This window comes from Mus pahari, chromosome 6, assembly GCF_900095145.1.
Source record: "Mus pahari chromosome 6, PAHARI_EIJ_v1.1, whole genome shotgun sequence".
NCBI classification, from domain to species: Eukaryota; Metazoa; Chordata; class Mammalia; order Rodentia; family Muridae; genus Mus; species Mus pahari.
The window spans coordinates 6,582,610-6,602,472 of record NC_034595.1 but is presented as its reverse complement, the minus strand read 5'-3'; the positions used below and the strand labels follow the sequence as shown (position 1 = coordinate 6,602,472).

At 36.8% G+C, this 19,863-nt stretch overlaps 1 protein-coding gene across 1 annotated transcript in view; it reads right to left on the bottom strand.

Moving 5' to 3' along the window:
• Smc2 (structural maintenance of chromosomes 2) overlaps nucleotides 1-19,863 on the bottom strand; it is a 46,195-nt gene that overhangs the window by 15,491 nt on the left and 10,841 nt on the right. Inside the window, exons 10-19 of the mRNA XM_021199908.2 lie at nucleotides 13,881-14,114; nucleotides 12,798-12,957; nucleotides 12,235-12,352; nucleotides 11,237-11,375; nucleotides 10,363-10,482; nucleotides 8,537-8,741; nucleotides 6,183-6,318; nucleotides 4,316-4,440; nucleotides 2,528-2,721; nucleotides 1,588-1,731 (exon numbers count right to left, since the gene is read on the bottom strand). Coding sequence (XP_021055567.1) covers nucleotides 1,588-1,731; nucleotides 2,528-2,721; nucleotides 4,316-4,440; nucleotides 6,183-6,318; nucleotides 8,537-8,741; nucleotides 10,363-10,482; nucleotides 11,237-11,375; nucleotides 12,235-12,352; nucleotides 12,798-12,957; nucleotides 13,881-14,114 — 1,575 coding nt within the window. The remainder of the gene's footprint in view (nucleotides 1-1,587; nucleotides 1,732-2,527; nucleotides 2,722-4,315; nucleotides 4,441-6,182; nucleotides 6,319-8,536; nucleotides 8,742-10,362; nucleotides 10,483-11,236; nucleotides 11,376-12,234; nucleotides 12,353-12,797; nucleotides 12,958-13,880; nucleotides 14,115-19,863) is intronic.

The window sequence follows — 19,863 nt, the reverse complement described above, 5'->3', positions numbered from 1 at the left end:
AAAAAAAAAAAAAGAAGTACAAGGCAAAGGTAAAATGCTCTTTACTATAAACTTCCTCTGTGGATTGAAGACCTCTGTAAATACTATTTGTATTTAACTAACAGAAAATTCATGCCACTCAAGAACAGCATCTCAGCTAAAAACCCAAATACTTGAAAATGAAGGTTATACGAAAGAGTATATATACTGAAGGAGTAGAAAACTACAAAAGACCACTTAAAATGCTTAAAGCATGTCTGAGAACAAATGAGTCTGTGAATCTTAGCCGTTACAGTGCTACTTCTGAGAACTGTCCATTTCTCCCCTATCAGCTGCTTTACCTGTTACTTCACTACAGAGACACTGTAGGAAGGCAGAGCTGTTCTTGCTGGTTCAGTGTGCTTACCAAGTACATGGGACAGTACCATGCATGTCTTAGCATGGGGCTTTACATGGTTTCCAGCTAATTATCACCCAAAGACCCGTGCTCACAGAAATTTGTCTCTCAGTAGCCACATACACAACCTTTCTGTAGATAGCTTTTTCTAGCAAACCCAAATCATTGCCAAATTAGCCACAGCTCTGCAGTTAGATCTCTGGTCCTCAGTCTTGTGAGTAAGGTGGGGCTCCAAGGCTGTACCTGTGGATCAGTCACCTCAGCCCTGGGGGTAATACCTACTTCTTTCTGTTGTTCTTATGCACCTTAGAATTCGCTTCACCTCTAGTGATCAATCCTTTCACCCAAACAGTTAATTTTTTTTTCTTTAAACTCTGTTCCTTTTACTTCATGGATTTATTTGAGTAGACTCAAAATGAAAATCTGCGATTTTATAACTTTCTGGAATCCCCATTTCACCTCATGCTCTGATCATAAATGCAAAGACTTAAAGCACTAAATCAATCATGTTAATTCAACATTTCATACATAGATGAACATTAAATTTTGGGCTAGGGGCCAGGCCCACCCATAGGATCAAAGCTGCTGTGCAGAAAGAATATGGCAACACCGTACCAAGAGCTTCTGAATCTGAAACTGCAATAGAATCCCCTGGTGACCAATGCCTGGAAAATAGCAAGGACATAATTCTCACTTTCTTAAGAGACTTACAAGCTCAGGTTATGAGACTGTAAGAGAAAGAATGCGACCCTGACACATCCCTCACTCTGATAATGGGTACACCTTAACTCCTCTCGCCTTCCCCCACATCCTGTAAGTCAGTAACAAGATGCCTGCCTTTCTTCCTCACACTACAAGCTCCCTCCCTACCCTCAGCCCCCAATTTTGGGCAGCCTAAGACCCATAGCTCACCTGAAAGACATTTCTGTGAAATACTCAGCAACCATTTGACAAAGGACATCCTCCCTCTTTCTCTGAAATCAAAGAAGGGACCTAAACTCTCCCGGGAGCTATCCACCATATCATGCTGCTTGGACTCTCAGAGACACCCCACCACGCACACACAACATGCTGCCATCTGTGAAGTTCATAACCGACTCCTAATAAATCCCTAACCCAAAGGACAATCTGCTTCAGTGTGCTTCTTAAACCCAAACAGAAACCTTTCTACCAATGTTTTTAAATTTTTCCAATTTGGTAACATATCTTACCTTATTTTTAGCGACCTCAGCAGCCATTTTTTCAATCTGACCTTCATAGGCTTTGATGGCTTCATTCACAGCATCAAGCTGCTGCTCATTAGATGCATGCTCTCTTTTGAGCTCCTCCAGCTCCAGAGTGATAGCTTCAACCTCCTACAGAAACACACATTTAAGGTTAACTGCTGGCAAGTAATTTAGCTTCATACAGAGAATAAATTAACATTATTCTCATTTAAATATGACTGTTAGTATTAAACTACTAACAAACCAAGCTGTTATCTCAGAAGAAAAAGAAAACAGAAGCTAATCCCTTTTAAAATCCTATAAACTTTGAGTTTAGAAAATTGAATAATTATTTATCTATAATTAGACTATAGAAATGTTACAAAATTCTATGTAACATATGAAATAGTGAGCTTTAGTGACAAATTTTTTCAGTGTGCAAAAGCCTTTGTATCTTGATTTTGTTTCCTAATACAGATTTTTAGTTCACTGGAAAATTTTTGTGAAGGTATTTAATGAAAGACTTTTAAGCTGGGTAGAGTTTGTAAAATTTGAGCGCAGGCTTTGGAGACATAAATACATTCAAATACCAGCCCTGTCACTATGCAAAAATATTAAAGATCAGTCTACAATTTTATGAAACCTGGTTAATATGGCATGCTTAACTTCAGTATCTAACAGTTCATATCCACAAGACAATGATAAATAGGACCATCAATCTGTTAATCCTCTGATCAAAGGCACAAACACATCATCATTATTTGCTTCTGCTTTGCTTGACTCAACTGCAGCGTTTACAGAACAGCATCTTGCTTGTAAGAGGCATAATTTACAATTTATATGACTTGTTTAAACTTTGGAATCAACACCCATGAGTGTCCAGCTGCTGACATATCATCACCTTCTACTCTACACTGATTTTTAAGACTGCTGAGTAAGATCTTACCTGTTGTTTTTCTTTCATTTTCTTGCTAGATGCATCTGCCTTTGTTTTGGCACAATCCAGTTTTTTCTGAGCATCTTTTAGTTCTTTCTCTCTTTCAGCTTCTGCATTTTTCATTTTATTCTCTAATGCTTCATACTTTTCTTCGGCTTTCTTTTGGATTTCTTTTGTGCTTTTTAATGTCTCCTCACTTTCCTCTGAATCACAAGGTAGTTAAATGTGGCTAACTTAATAACACAGCCAAAAGCTTATATATCAAATCAATTTAAGAAATGGTTTGAAAAATTAAAAGCTAGAGTTTGAATATTTTAAATCATTTTAGCTATGTTTTGGAACTGGCATAATGAAACATAAATCCTATTAAAAGTAGTATTTGAATTACCAAATGATCTCCCAAGTTATTTCTTCTGAAAGATTAGTTTGTATTTGGGGAAGCAGAGGCATGTTTCTGTTTTTAAAATGATACGGATAAAACTCAACCTTGCATTAACAAAGCCTATGCTGACTACTGAATTACATATATCTTCTACCTTACAGTTCAAATCAACACTGTGTTAACACTATTTTCCATGACTCTACTTAGTCCTAGCTTACATTGGTTCTGCCTATTTATGTCCAACCACATAGCCTTCCATGACAACAAAGGACCAGGACAACGAGTTTAAACTGAAGTAAACAAGGAAGAATGGACATACTCCTGTCTTGTATCACATCTGTCAGAGCTAGGATCATGGTACAAATATAGTTCCAGAAGCTAGCACTGAACAATTTTCTATCGCTTTTCAGTGCACAATAGAAACATTAGTAGAGAAATTCACATGTAGACTTTTATCATAATTAATGACAAAAATAAAACAAGCTGCTATATACAATTAAATTAAAATGAAAAGAGGGAAGAAAGCTTCTTAAAAAAATATGGAACACTTCAGGAATTTACATAGGAAATTGTCTAACATAGTACATAAATGACGTTGTGTGTCAAATTTCTAAGACCTTGTGAGAAACCACCAAGTAAACAAGACAAGAGTCTTATAATCCCTATTTCTCCATGACATTGATTATTATTGGAATGTGCTTTCATGACCCTTCTAGGTGTAGCAATAGGAATGGAGTTTACTTCAGATTACCCATCATCTTATCATTATTACTAAGAATGATGTTTCCAAGTAAGAATTGTCCTTCTGATAGTATACAGCTTGAATTAATGTAACTTTGCCCTTCTAACTATATGCAGCCCAAACTCAAGTGACTTTTGTTCATATGACTTTGCTTGACCTTCAATAATACCCTCAGAGTATAAATTGTCTGATGCTCTGAATAAAGTTGGTTATTGAATTAGACGGTAGTTCATCTTAATGTTAGGATCCACTCTCCAGGTTCATGTTGCCAAATAAAGTAGCAACACAAAAGTAGCTACAAAATGCATTATATTGAACCTTTTGTATGTAACAATGGGAGAAAACAAATCACCTACAGGAAACAAGGGCAAACAGGAAGCTTACAAGAACAGAAACCCAAAGATCTGATAAGCATACAAAAAGTATCCCAAACTTTAATGATGAACAAAGTGCAAATTATATACTAGCCTAAATAGTCACCTCATCTGCTCACAACTGTAAGATTAGAGAATCCTAAAATGTCTAGAAAAAGATTTAATGGAATGAGATCTTTTCCATACTGATGTTAGTGAATATTAGTTAACACTCATGTGTGTTCTGAGCATCAAATCTTCTGAGTTTAAAACAAATGAGAGCAGCACAAAGAGATTAGGCACAGTGTGGTTCATCTTACCAATGGTTTGTTTAAGGGCATCTAATTCTTCTTGTTGCTTATGATAAGAGCTTTGCTGAAGTTTAGTTTGCAATAAGTCTCCCTCCTCTGTCTTCATCTCCCACTGCTGTTTCAGTTGGCGATACCTTGAAAAGACAAGTTTATAAGTATCCTTGGTGTCTGTGACATGCATTCAAACATGAAGCTCTTACCTAAAGCAATACAAATAAAATAACCTCACATAATACAAACAGAATGCGATGACAATGGCTACCATGGAAAGCTATCACTTCAGGTAAACTGTAAATGGTCAGGACACCAAACAACTATTTTTAAACAAGCCTTAGTTTTACAAAGTACTAGAAGTGATCTTTGAATAAATTAAGTTTATGTAAATGCATTAATATACCTGTATCTATACAACCACTAATTACTAGAAAACTGAAGTTAATGGCAATTTATAATATATAAACAATACATAAAAATACATAATATATAAAAATTGTCTAAATCTGGCTACCTACTTATTAATTCCTACTTTCAAATGTCAGTAATAATAATGTTTCACTTCTTATAGTATAGGAAGTCATGGGATTCACCTTAAGCATCTGTAATCAGCTTTAGCAATGGTATACTTCTACTCACGTTCTGGCCCCTCATCTCCTTGCAAAGTATTTAGCTAACTCAGTTGCAGTGAAATTTCAAGTTCATATAAATTCTCAACACTAGAAATTCATAAGCTCTGAAGAGAAAGGATTGGCCTAAATCTAAACACTATCTTGAGTACTCTTACTTGAAACTGCTTGACAGTAAATAAAACAGTACTTTCTTTTCAAGTCATTAAATATTTGTATAACACAGAAAGTTTAAAGAAAATTATATCAAAGTCCTGATACAATATATAAGAAGGGCTTTTGCTGATCCTTAAATATTTTTTAATATTCAAAATCAGTTTCTTTTACCTCAGTGCTATAATTAGTCAATAAGCAAGTCTAAAGAATAATTAACCTCCTGCACCTAAAAAAAAAAGAAAGATGCGAAGCCCAGAGCATTACAAACTCGTCAGCACCTTGATAAAGCTGCCACGGGATGGAGAACTCTGAGGAATCTTCTGTACAACTGATATGATAAATAAAGACGTGGCGGAAATGGGTGTATTCACACAGTTCCATACTGGCATGGCCATGCTAACAGAATAGGAACATCTCCTGCATATATACAGTAGATCTCACATCTTAGTGCAATTTTAAACATCAGGAATTGAATGCTATTGACTTACACAAACCATTTTACCTTTTAGATTTAGTTTACATTTATTCAGTATTGTAAATCCTAAACAAAGTGTTTTTTACAAGTCTTTGCTTACCATCTTCAGAGGGACTGGAAAAATTACAATTTCTATTTCAAGCAATGTTTGTAACTTTGAAATACTTGGTGCACAAGTGTTATGGCAAGCATTGACTCCTGGCTGACTCTAAGGCCTATATTCATAGTAAGGTGTTTGCTCAGTATTTGTTTGGCAAGGGTTTTCTTGGTCATCCTACCAGATTTTAGGGCTGACAACTATTGAAGGCTACACCGCATTGAGTAAATTCTAAGCTCTCACGTGTCCTCTGGAGCATGCCAGAATATCAAAGCATGCCCCACCAAACCCAGCTGGTCACCAATCCCACATATTTTTTCAAGAAGGGGATTTTTTTTTTTTTATTTCCTTAATTAGACCTTGGTAACTTCTTTAACAGATAGCCTTTTAAATCAGGAAAATAAAAAGTGGGTAAAACATTAGCCTCAAAATTTATTGTAAACTTAAAAGTAAATCAGAGAGTCAATTTCCAATAATTTTCTATCATGCATAACATGTACAGCTTAATCCAACATAGACTCTTACTTTTCAGCAACCTTTTTAAGACCTGCTAATTCCTCTTCTAGAGCGTGCAGTTCATTTTCCTTGGTCCTCAGCTCATCTTGAACATCTTTGAGTTCTTGAAACTTGGTTAAAATAGAAGCTGCCTGGGACCTAGCACCTGGATTGAAGCAAATTAACAGAGGCTTTGGATACTAAGTTACCACATGCTTTTAAATATTCTTTTTTCAAAGAATTATACTAGAAATGATGAAACAGCAAATTGTACAGTGAACTTATGACAATAAGGAATCTATTCCAATATCCAAGCCTTAATAAATACATAGCTGCTAAAAAAAACTTGGTAGATGTGGTAGTTTATTGATTCAAAATAACCACTGCTCTTATCTCTTAGATCTATCTTGCTAAAAGTTTTCACTCAGACATTGAACTTGGCCATATGGTTTGTTCTGTCCAATGAAAGAAACCTAACCCTTGGACATTAAGGAAAACATGCTGAAAAAAAGGAATTCTTCAGAATGAGTTACAGTGGAAGAACAGGGAGCAGAGCAAATGACCTGTAGTAAATGTAATATAAATGAAATAAACTAGCTCAAGCTAGCAGAGCCATTATGTTACCACCTCATAACTTGGCCTAGGCTCTGAAGATGCAGTAAAACCATCAAAATAAACTGCCTTCACATATTGTACAAGTAAAGATACTCATCTAGCAGTGACAGCTTGAAATACTATGCTAACAAGGAAGCTCTGTACGTTGGATGGAAGGATGCTAACGTTAATGATGCCATTAGAGCTCTTAAACAGAAACTCCAAGCATATCTGAAACAATGAACTCTCAAGAATTTCTTCTGCTTTACATTATTATCTTCTAAGCAGACAGTACTCATTTGATGTTTTACAAGTATGATACTTTATCACTTAATTATTACAACTGGCCTACAAAGACACTAAGACTTGGGTTGGAGAAATGGCTCAGTAGTTGAAGAGTGTTGTTTCCTGCTCATCTACAGGATCAGAGTTTAGTTCTTAGCACCCAAGTTGGGGAGCTCACAACTAACTACATGCTCCAGGAGATCTGATACCAGATTCTGGCTTCTCAGGGCAACCACACACATAAACACACACATATCATCATATACATAAATAACAGTGAGTCTTATAAATGAACATTTTAAAAGATATTAAATTAGGTTAAGAACACAAGCTACAACCAGACTGCTGGGATTCCAACTCCAAACTTGTGCAAATTACTAAGATACTTAACTAGTGGTTTTTAATTTCTACAACTACATATTAGAGATATTCTGATATTATATTCTGATAAGTATTCTGATACTATATTCCTATCTTAAAGCTGTTATAAGAATTATTTATGTGTTCATAAATTTATAATATATAATCTCATATTTATATATTCATAAGGCTCACAGAATGGTGCTTTATGAAATTCACTATACACGTGTTATCTAATTACCAGTTCACTATTTGTTTAGGACCCTGAAAAGCAGCTAGTGCAAGGACAAAAATAACTCATTTTATCATTTGTGAAGAGTCACATGTGGCTAGTGGATACTATACTCGAGATAACACTCTTCAATATTTTCTGGTACAGAACAAATATTATTCAATGTTATTGTATTATTAGGCCAGAGTATTGCAGGATAATCACTGTTTTCAATTCATTAAAGCACCACTTCCAGATTCAACATGGGTAACAGCACACTGCAAAGTGAGTTATTCAATTTCTTGAGAAAATGGGTAGTTAGACTAAGAATTTACAAAGTAAAAAAACCTTTGTAACTGCAACTGAGAAGAAAGTATGCCTAAGGAAGCACATATTCTCGTCACTACCCGTGATGATTTGTTTATGTTTGGCCTAGGAAGTGGCACTATTAGGAGCTATGGCCTTGCTGGAGTTAGTGTAGCCTTTAGTAGGTAAGACCCTAGTCCTAGCTGCCAGGAAGCCAGTATTCTCCTAGCAGCCTTCAGAAGAGGATATAGAACTCTCAGCTCCTCCTGTACCTTGTCTGTCTGGATGCTGCCATCTTCTTGCCTTGATAATAATAAACTGAACCTCTAAACTTGTAAGCCAGCCCCAATTAAATGTTGTCCTTTTAAGAGTTGCCTTGGTCATGGTGTCTGTTCACAGGAGTAAAACCCTAACTAAGACATTACCCCAGTGACTGGACTAGTCTAAGAATCAACAGGAATACACTTTAGAGGAATGAGCTACTAAGTTCATCCATGATAGTGAATAATAAACCACTTGAGGGCTTTGACACTATTCTGTACTTTAAAAAGCAACTGAGAAATAGAGAAACTGATTCAGAGGCACAATTTACCAGAGAATTATTAACACAAGTAGATACACAACATACCTCCACTCAATGTTCCATGAGGATCAAATACATCACCCCCAAGGGTTACAGTTCTGGTCATTATCCTTTTATCAAAGGCCACTTTTTTGGCATTATCCATATTGTTACAAACAAATGTTGTACCAAAGACAAATTCCATTCCTTTCTTAAGTTCTGGGTTATAGTCAACCAAGGAAAGAGCTACATGAACATTGTCAGGACCAACCTATTGCGAACAAAAAAAGATTTATCACTGGACACACTACTTTCTTTGAAATATAAACTAGTAAGAATTGCAACGATATATATTTAAATATATATATATATATATATATATATATATATATATATATATATATATTCCTAGTAATAAATTTTTTACTTTAAATATAGTTTTAACACTGAAAGACCTATTACCAACTAAAATCGTTTAAATACTAAGCACTAGGGTGGTGGTAGCTCACCCCTTTAATTCCAGCACTTGGAAGGCAAAGGCAAGTTTGAGTTCGAGACTAGACTGGTCTACAGAGTGAGTTCCAAGACAGCCAGGGCTACTTAGAAAAACCTTGTACTGGTGGTGGTTGGGGGTGGAGAAGGGGGGGTGGGCGGCTACAAAGCACAAACTACTAAGCACTGTAAGTTTCTTTCAAGAAGCCGATACCAAGTTCACTTTATATACTGATCTAAATCGGCTATATAAATACAACTATAAATTAAAGTGCAGTAATCTTTATTTCAGCACAGTTACAGAAGTTTGGTTTCAATTATTAATAGCATGTTTCAGTGAAATTGTTTTTATTCAAATGAATTATAGCAGCCACTTTCAAAAAACAGAACTAAAGGCAGTGACCGGCTGAACGGATAAAAAGAACAGGCAAAGCCCTGTCTTCCACTGCAATCCCAGCCTCTTTGTGAACTTCGCTCACAATGGCCAACTTTCCCATGTTCCGACAGCAGCAAAACAACAAAGGCAGCACCAGGCTCAGACCTTCTGAGCCAGCAGATGCCAGTAACAGATCTGGCTACAAACTCTAGGACAAAGTTTTCTTGCTGGTGTTGGAAATTCCAACTAAACCAGGGCTTAAATCACAGGCAAATTAAGTTTGTGAACATTCCTGACACAAACTAAAACAAACAAACAGACACCACTTTCAACTACAAGGGCATTTTGAAATTATTTTGACTGTAATTTTCTCAGTAATACTGAAGACACTGGCTATCTGCTTAGTGTCTTAACTACAAATGCTATTTCTGGGTTTCACTTAACTTTTGAACTCAAAACCCTTACGAAAGCTGCTCAATAACAAGATCATTTTGTTGAAAACATATTTGGCTTTTTTAAAATGATTTTTTTTTTTCTGTGAATTGGTGTTTTCCTGCATGTATGACTGTATGAGGGTGTTAAACCCCCTGAAGTTTAGAGTTACAGACAGTTGTGAGCTGCCATGTGGGTACTGGGAATGGAACTTGGATCCTTTGGAAGAACAGCCAGGTCTCTTAACTGCTGAGCCATCTCTCCAGCCCAGTTTCATGTTCTGAATCAGCATTCAACACCCAAGTGGGGTGCTGGAGAGAAGCTTGTTGAGAACAGTGGCTGTTCTTCCAGTCAAGCAGCTTATAACCCCAACTCCAGGGCATCCAAGGACATTTTAAAAAATAATAAAAATGCATGGTAAAATAAAAATTTATTTTCTTGTACACATCTATTTTCTTACTAGCAGATACACCACAATAGGGGCCATGGTATCAGTTGTCCAAAATTCTACATGAGTATATCCCTTAAAATTACTATTTGCTAAAGCTAAAAGAAAGAGATAAACATGTAATTAAGACAAAATAAGACTTACAAGATTCTGAGCGACCTTCAGAGTTTCAGGAGCAATACATCTGGCTGAAATCTTATTGAGAGGAATTATTGTGTATCGACGCTTCAACTCCCCCTTTTCTAGTAGCTTCTTAGCAGTAACCTAAAACACGCATATGAAATTGTAAGAAAAACCACTAATGGCGATTAAAAACATTAAACTAGAATGCTTACAAGTTTAGGAATCACCAAATAGATCTGTGGTGTGTTTTTACTAATGTAGATTTTAAAAGTATACAAACTAGATTATAATTCAGCCTTACTAAAGATGTTTTTGTGGGCATATAAATGAACTTGGAAGGATTTTTGCGAAGTGATGTAAGTCAGAAAAAGTACTTCACAATGCCATTTACACATAGACTCTAGAGAAGGTGATATAGAGAGAACAGAAGGTGAGATGCGATGAGGAGGGAGCAAGCACACAGAAGCAGGTGAGGGGTGCAAGTCTGCAATCAGAAAAGGGAAATGAATCTGGAAAGACAGTGTATATGTAGGATGCCTTCTTCTGGCTTCTACATGGTGTGTGTACATGCAAAGGACTCACAGAAAACTAAAAGATAAATCATAAGATGTATGTGATGAGGTTAATTTACATCAACAAGAACAGTGAAAACTGAAGAAATGTAAATAAATCCAGTATTACTATAATAAAAAAATTGAGATTAGTTTATAAATTTAAATAAATATAAAATTGGCAGCAGAAAAGAAAATAAATGAAAATTAAATCTGTCAAAAAAAATTAACTAAAAAGCTTAAGTGGCTTGGAGGGCTACAAAAGCACAGAATTTTTCTAGCATTCTATGATTATTTTAGGCAGAATATTAATTTTAAATTTTATTTAATTAATATCCATTTACCTCTGTGTCTACTACAACATTGTAGAGTCGTTCCCCAGCCACTACTTCCAGAGCTGTGGCTGTAGAATTATCTTTCACATTTATCAGAGAAGCTACAAGTCCTTTCACACAATTTCGATTCCAGTTCTTCTCTGGGTCCCTAAAAATAGAGGTTACCAAAAATTAATGTTAGATGAATATTATACTACCCTAATTAAGAGATCCAAACAAATGAATTAGAGAACAAAGATTTCAGCTATTTTCTGAATTGCAACTAAAATATTTCAATAAATTAACTCAGACTTATTGTTTACCTTTAATTATGTGCAAGCAGGTGAGGTGACCCTGTGGGGCAGTAAATGCATGTGAGTGCAGTTTCTTGTGGAGGCCACAAGAAGGTGTTGTATCCCCAAAAGTTGAACTTAAGGGTAAGCCACCTGATGTGGGTGATGAAAACTGAACTTGGGTCCTCTGAAAGAGCAAGCAGTGTGAGCTCTCAACCACTGACCCTTCTCTCCAGTCTCTTTCTGCAAATTTTAAGTGTAATGGAAACAACTTTGGTGTTCTAATCTCTCTAGCACATAACTCTGGTTATGTCTGCCCTAACAAAGGAGTAGCAGTAGCTCAGTAGTTGGGTACTTCCCTCACACACCTGATACTCAGGATTCAATGTTCAATAATGACACAGAAAGTAGATGAAAAATGAATGTCTTAAGAATCCCATGTAGTAAAGCAAATCAGAAGATGCAAGAGTAATGACAGAATAACTTTGAAGGTAGTTTGAACTGAGACTAAATCAATCACCCCATTTGATTTAAAATTAGTAATACTAGTATGTTATTTTCACAAGAACCCTCCATTTCCCAACATTTCACACACTTCAATTAATCGATTAATATTTAAGAAAAAAAACGCAACTTAAAAATCTCTTTGTGAAAAGTTTTCAGATTGCCTTTCAGCTCACATAAAAATGTACAGTGGCTCTTACTGTTTTAACATGTAAGGTTTAAATCTCTTACTTGTATGCAAATTGAAGATTGGGAAACTTGGCCAAGAGAGCTTCATATTTTCCTTTTAGATTATTGATATCACGAGACAGCTGCCTGTGCTTTTCCAAAAGCCTTTCCTCTTTGTTTTCTGAGAAGTAAATTATAAGTAGCTTGAAACCAGGTCTGAAAAACATTACCACTTAAAAAAAGTAGAGCCTCCACCTCTACGAAGTACTCCAAGCAGCAAAATGTAAACTTGTAGCTAGTATTAAATAAAAGGTTGTTTACACTAAAATTCCTATCGAGCATCAAATGGACATGTTTCTAACATCAAAATCATATAATTTTCAATCCAAGAAACAACATAAGAATTAAGGCCTACTAAATGAAAATAGACAAATGCCAATTTTAAGCATTCAAGTGATTAAATATTATCAAAATTTTACAGGATTATTTTAGATAATTTTATGATTGCATTTATGAATAATACTTCTCTAATGAATAGATAAAATAATGCTTATTCATTTCCTATTTTGTTCTATGCATACAAACCTCCTACTAAAGATTTGACCCTAAGGACATTTAAGACAAACCTTCGTAATTTAGCTTCTTCATTTCAGTTTCAAGTTTTTCTTTAGCTTTCCTCACAGCTTCAAAAGCTTCTTGGTCTTTCTTGTAGCCACTGTCCATCTTCCTAACTTCTGCTTGTTTACTCTTTAGTTCCTGTTGGGCATGCTTCAGCTTCATCTGAGCCTGTGATGGATGGTAGTAACAACAGTGGTAGTAAGTAAACCAAGATTCAAACTGATTATTTTAAGAGACATCGAAATTGAAAATGTAATTGCATAGTATCCTAGATTAATATTAAAAAAGTATTCATTTCCCTGTATTTTTGTCTTAAAAATATTAATACAAATGATTTAATACTTTATTCTGTATTAATACAGTCAGCCTTTAGCATACAGTGTGACATTTTAACGAAGTTGAGAAATTTTCTGAAAGAAAGACTCCAGTAACTAGTTGACCATACACCACACTGTGGCAATTCACTATTTCTATTCTCTTCCTTTTCATCTCATGCCTTTATTTGCCTGTCTTTGTGAATTCCATCTCTCCACAGCAAAGAAGTTTCATTGAGTGATGAGAAAACAAGACAATACAGAAAAGGGAAGCTAAACTGACAGAAATTCAATGCCACAAATCTGATGTCCAAAGGTGACAATTTTTACCCTTATGAATTTATACAACTGAACGCTGATTCTCAAAGCCATACTTTTATCCTCAGGGTATCCCTGACCTATAACTCAATGGTGAATACGTAGTTTTTCCCAAATCCTTCAAGGTAAGTTAATTAAAAACAATAATTTAAAACTTTTACAGTACTGAGTTCTTACAAACTTTATGCCTGTCAATTCTGCATGAAGTTGAAAATACATTTTTAAGTGATTAGGATTAACTGATAAACATATAAATGTTCCCAAGTACATATTTTAAAGGTAACCCTTCACTGCATAAAAAGCATATATACAAGTGAAGTCATAAGCACTGCTACAGGCTGAGCAAAGGACCTATTACATCACAGCTCTTGACACTCAACATTACCAATATACTACAGGCAAAGAGCTAATAGTAGAGATGAGGTTTGCTACCACACCATGCTTAGCATCTGCACTCACCTGCTTGGCCTCAGTCTGAGCTTTGCTGATATCGTTTTTACAGGCTATCATCTGCCCAGCCAGAGTGGCTTCTGCTCCATCTTCGTTACTAGACAAGCCCGCAGAAACAGCATTGAAGTGCTGCTGTGCAGCAGCCAAAGCTTCAGCATCTTTATTGCTTGCTTCTTGAAGGCCATGCAGTCCATCTGTTATCTTTTTAACTTCTTTCTCCTTTGCTGCTAATGCTTTAGAATCCTTTAGGAAGAATGTCAAAGTGAAAAGGTATTTGAGAAAACAATTTTCAACTTACTTTGTTATTAAATTTCATAATTTTGAGGGGGCATAGTAAAAACAGTAATTTAACCATCCTAACTTTAAACACTGAATCCTCACTATTTGTGAGTGGCTAGAGTAGAAGCCGGGCAACTACAAAGTCAGTGTTGCAACAGCCCTAACGGGAGGTAATCACTCACATGAGCTTGCAGTGATTGATGTGGGCTCACCAACGACTCTAGGCTTTCTGGCCTACATTAACTGATGTGGAAAATTCAGCATTGGTGGGAAAAATTTATGACTTCCATAGTGGATGTGGTACATTTACATACTTTGTTAGCCCCTCAGGTAAAAAAATATTAAGTAGCTGGAAAATAAAAATACAACTAAAGGACTACTCCCCAGACAGCTTTGACTGATCTCATTCATTCTCCATGTTTAGATGCAGTTCTTAAAAGTACCTGCAGAATGTGCTGGCAATGTAACTTCCTAAGCCTGTGTTCTAATCCCCTTTTCCCCTTAGAAATATGATATCCTGCAATGCTTTAACACAGCCTTTCACATCACAGTAGGTACATCCCATTTCATTCTAGTGATCCCAGATCGGGGTGCTTCCTGGTAGCCCTCAGCCGCAGGTCAAATGGACAGACTCCATCCACCCATGACAACTTTCCAAGGTCATGTGGAAATGGCCCACAATATAACCCAGGCTTCTACATAATTACCACCTATATGTAAGATATAGATCTGATTCCCCTAACCTGTTCAGTGATATTGATACAGTCAGTCTGGTAACCAGTACAGTGAATGAGAATGCTTTACAAAACTAGTGATCTAGTTTGGTTTACTGAAAAAGCCAAAGTAGCCTTAGCCCCTGATATATAATGTCTCAGATTGGACACAGATACATGGCCTGACAATTTATGGAGAAAGACAGTAAATTGGAAAGTGGTAACACTCTCCAGATGTTAGTGAGCTTACTACACACATCTGATAGGGGCTTGGGGATAAATGTAGAAGTTCAGCCTAAGATCAAATTTGGGGGAAACACGTAATTTCGTATCTCAAGTGTTAGAATTCTTAAGAAGTAGGTTGTCAGGTCCTGAGCCATCTGGGAGGGAAGTAATACATAGTACAGGACTTAAGAAAACCACACCATCTAGAAGAAAGACAGGAAAGGTTAAGAAAGATTTATGCAACCCAGCTAAGGTATTTTTGATAAAGGGATATTATAGACCCAACCAGCTGCTTGATTTTTCATCTCAATTATCAGCCTGATGAGAATTAGAGTCACCTGGGAGACAGTCTCTCTGGCTGTGCCTGTGTGAGAGGATCTTGACTAGGTTAACTGAGGTGGGAATGCTCACCCAGGATGGCACCATTCCCTGGGCTACCCTCTGAACCAGAAAGTGAGGTGAGCACAAGCATTCATCACTTTGCTTCATGGCTGAGTGCAATGTGAGCAACCAATTCAACCTCTTGCTGCTCTAACTTTCCTTTGACAACTTTCTCCTTTAGGTTGCTTTCAAGATATTCCATAAAAGAGCAATAGAAAAAGAGACTAAGACAATAGACACTGACATTATTACTCCTGTCAAAACAAGGGGAAAATAGAAATGAATTCACATTTCAGGGCTTTCTTAGGGAGAAAATTAGGATGACATCAGATTGTAGAATAACTGCAGTGATCTAGTGCTTCTGTTCTGAGCAGGGCCTTTGGGACATTTGGGTATCAGTGGCCTTTGTTCCACTGCAGAACATATTATTTACATTGTCATTTTGGCTGCTATGTAACAGAACACCATTTCTGTCTGAGCAGGTATGTTACCTCACAGGTAAGGATTCATGCTACAGCAGTAGGACAGACTTACTTCATGCCACATAAATGTCCCATGGCCCAATAGGTTATTCAACAAAATCATGATCACACAGACTTAACTATATAAAACCTGATATACTGATCCCCAGGACCACATAAAACAGGAGTGGTGAAACACAACTATAATCTCAGCAAGTCCAAGATCATTCTTAGCGACATGGTTACTAACCATTGTTACAATATTGAGCACAAGCCCTCTTATTAGAAAGGCCTTTAGGGAATGGGGACTACACTAACACAAAAGGCTGAATGCCAACACTATTTAGACAAAATGTCCAGGAAGTATCCTAGAGATCCAGTCTAAATAAAAGTGCTTGCGTTGGTGAAACCAATTTATGAAACCCATGACCCTTTTGATCCTCTTAGTTAAGATGCCAGTTTTGAATAGGGTCTTAGAAGCACTGAACAAGGTAGGGTATTTATATGCACTGCTTTAATACATTATGAGTCTGAAGTGTCTTCAACCTACATGCATTTTGACTAGGGCCTGCGAAAACCTTGGGATGGCCAAAATGTCATGCCCTGAGAGCTGGCAGATGATGGAATCTTGTACACTAGTTATGCCAGGAGTACCTCAGGGTCTGACCCCTAAGAATTCTACGGACCACTAGGTCAGGAGCCTGCAGCTCTATGCTAACTAAGCACACTAGGAACCTACCCATAGGTAAAATCACTGTTTATGTCTGTTATCATACAAAGGAGTCAGTGTTCTTAAAAGAATGATGTGATGTAATACTTAGGAAGGTCACGGCAGCTGATTTTTTTAACCATTATGATGGTCCTTGGCAGCGCTTCAATTTCTGCAAAAACTATATGTAAGACAACAGAGTTGCTGTAAACTTCCTATTAGCCAAAGTGATTGTGTGAACGAAAATTCCTGAAAAGAAGCTGCAGCTAACTGGGAAAACTCCTGAAGGATCTAGTTTCTGCAGAGACTGATAGACCAAGTGAAATTTCAATACTAGAGTTTTGTAGGTTTGGAAACTAACTGCTTTATCTTGGAGTAGTTTTAGCCCTCTGGAACAGCCATGCCTTGGCCCATTCTGTATCTGAACTAACAACGAGTGACAATAATTTAAAACCTTTTAGAAGCTATTAACTTATTAGCATAACATAAGCTTCTGCCAATCCAAGAGTTAAGATGTCTTCAGATAGCATCTCCGGATGGTAGAACAGCTCACCCATCTCACTTTATCTGCCTCTCTGCTGTACTCACCAATGTATTTTAAACTTGTCCTGATTCATGACCTTTTTGTTCTGTAAAAGTGTTTCCACGTAGGAATATGGAATTTGGGGTAACCTAAATCTGTGTTCCCAGGTCCTGGTCACTCAAAATACCATCAGAATGAATTATCTTTTGTTTCCTTAAAATGTGAGATGTAACTAGGTGTGATGGCAGACACCTCTATAATCCCAGAATTTGGGAGGTAGAGGTAGAGTTCAAGGCCATTCTGGTATGAGTTTGAAGACAGCCAGGCTGAAGAGAAAAACTCTGTCTCACCATCACCATCTCAAATATATATATATATATATATATATATATATATATATATATATATATATATATATATATATATACACACACACACACACACACACACACACAAAGATGAGAGCTATGGTTTTTACATCAACAACTGGCAACACTTCTTGTTGAAACATAAGCAGAGGAAGCTCTGAAGCCAGCCCTCCAACTTGCTTTTTCCTTCTTTTGAAACAGAACCTGGACCACCAGGATTTGGGCCAAGTCAGTGCTCTAGGCAGACATGATCATTCCTATCATCTGGCCTTGGCAGTTGTTCTCCTGAGCCTAGTTACAAGTGTTTTGGCTGAGGCTCAACAACGTTGCAGTGTGTATCTGGTACAGAATAAAAATCTATTGGAAGACAAATCTCCTCCTCCAGACTTGGGGCTAGCCTTAGGCAAAGAAAATGTACTAGCTTTGCAAAGGGGATTTTTTTTCTGGGCCACAAGAGAATATAAAACAACTTTCCAGCTAGCCCTGGACTAACTAAAATTTCCTCTTTCTGGCATGGTCCTAGTGAATGGCTATAAAATTTGTTGGTAGTGTTAACATCCTTGAGTTATGAAGAGATTGGTATTCCAGTCCTCCTCAGCAACTGATGCTCAAATAACCCTGGGATTTAAAATTCAGGGCAGGCAGCTTTCTGAGGTCCCTTGACTACAGTTGTGATGCAGATGAGTCTGAACTCTGGGTAAATTGTTTTCAGCCTGAGAAAATCAGCTCACAAATTCTAGACTGTTGCTGACCTTCTCAAACTAATAAACGAGCTCGATCCACAAAATATCTTGTGTATGCATATTTTCTGTCTGTCTTACCAGATTTCTTTTCAAACCAGTTGCTAGCCAGACAGCTAGTACATAGTCAAACTGTTCATGGAAAAATTTAAGACCAGCTTCGATTTGAACACATGAAATTGACTATGTAGAGATACAGCAGTAAGAGAGTTCTCCCTAAGAAACAAGTGTGAATAGAAGATGGAAATGTCTATACACTAGCCTGGGGCATACAAACATTTATAGATCAAAAATAAAGGATACAGAAAAGGAAACAAAGAAAAAGAAAAGAAAAGAAAAGAAAAGAAAAGAAAAGAAAAGAAAAGAAAAGAAAAGGAACAGTCTTATAACCCTGTGTTGAAGTTAAAGGACCAAGTAAAAATAAGGGGGAAATGAGTCAAAACCAAGGCAGAGAACCACACTTTTAAAGCCTTAATAAACCCAATTTAAAAGACAAACATAAAATCAATACATTTCTTTAGCTGGGCACCACAAACAGAATTGTTAAAACATACTCAACATGCTTTGACATTTTATTTAAAATCTTTCCACTGTGTGTATTTATAATTATTTTACGTATACCAACAGTATCTGATAGGACACTGAAAAATATTTTGTTTTCATGACTTTAAAGCAATGTCTACTTTCAATCACCCAATGGGAGCATCCTTGAACCACTTACGTGCTCTATCACACACACCGCCTTTGAGATTAGACACTTCTAGTTATATGAATGACCTACCTTGCATAGGCCACCTACTCAACTTTTATATTCACCTTCTCCCATCAATTTCTGAATCATGAATGTTCCCCCCCCCCCCCCCCTTTTGAAGACCAGGTCTCATTGAAACCAAAGCTGACCTCAAACTGGTCTCCCAGACTCCTGAGTGCCGGGGTTAGAAGTCTGAGTTACTCTGTCCATCACCACTGGATTTGTACTAACAGTGTCTATTCTATTAATTATTTAGTATATTTTATTAATTATTCCAAGTAAAACCAAGCCCCTCCAAATTCTCCTATATTACCAGTCAGTTACTATGCCTATCCTTATCAATGAAATGTAACTTAAGAATTATTTTTTTATTCACTGGGCAGATGAGTCACACCTACAATCCCAGTAACCATGAGGCTAATGCAGGAGAATCACATCAGTGTTCAGTACACAGGGAATTCCAAAGCAGCCTGGAGTACAAAATAAGAGCCTTTTAAAATATAAACAAAATGAGGAGGGGAGATGGAGGTTACCAGACGCAACTTTGTTGGTGGAGTTCTGCTTAGCATGAATGAAACACACATAAACTAGGCATGACAGTGTACCCCTGTAATCCTAGCATTTGGGAGGTAAAGTCATGAAACCAGAAGTTCAAGATCATCCTCAGCTATACAGTGGGTTTGAGTAGTGGGTGCTAGGAGGTTAGAGCCTAGCCTCAATAAAGAAGAAAGCATTCAGACTCACTCAGGTATTTTCCTGTAGTGCAATCAGCATCTTGCTTGGCCCTCAGAACACTTCTGGGCACAACTTTCCTTATATTTCTTTTTTTTTCCCACTACTTT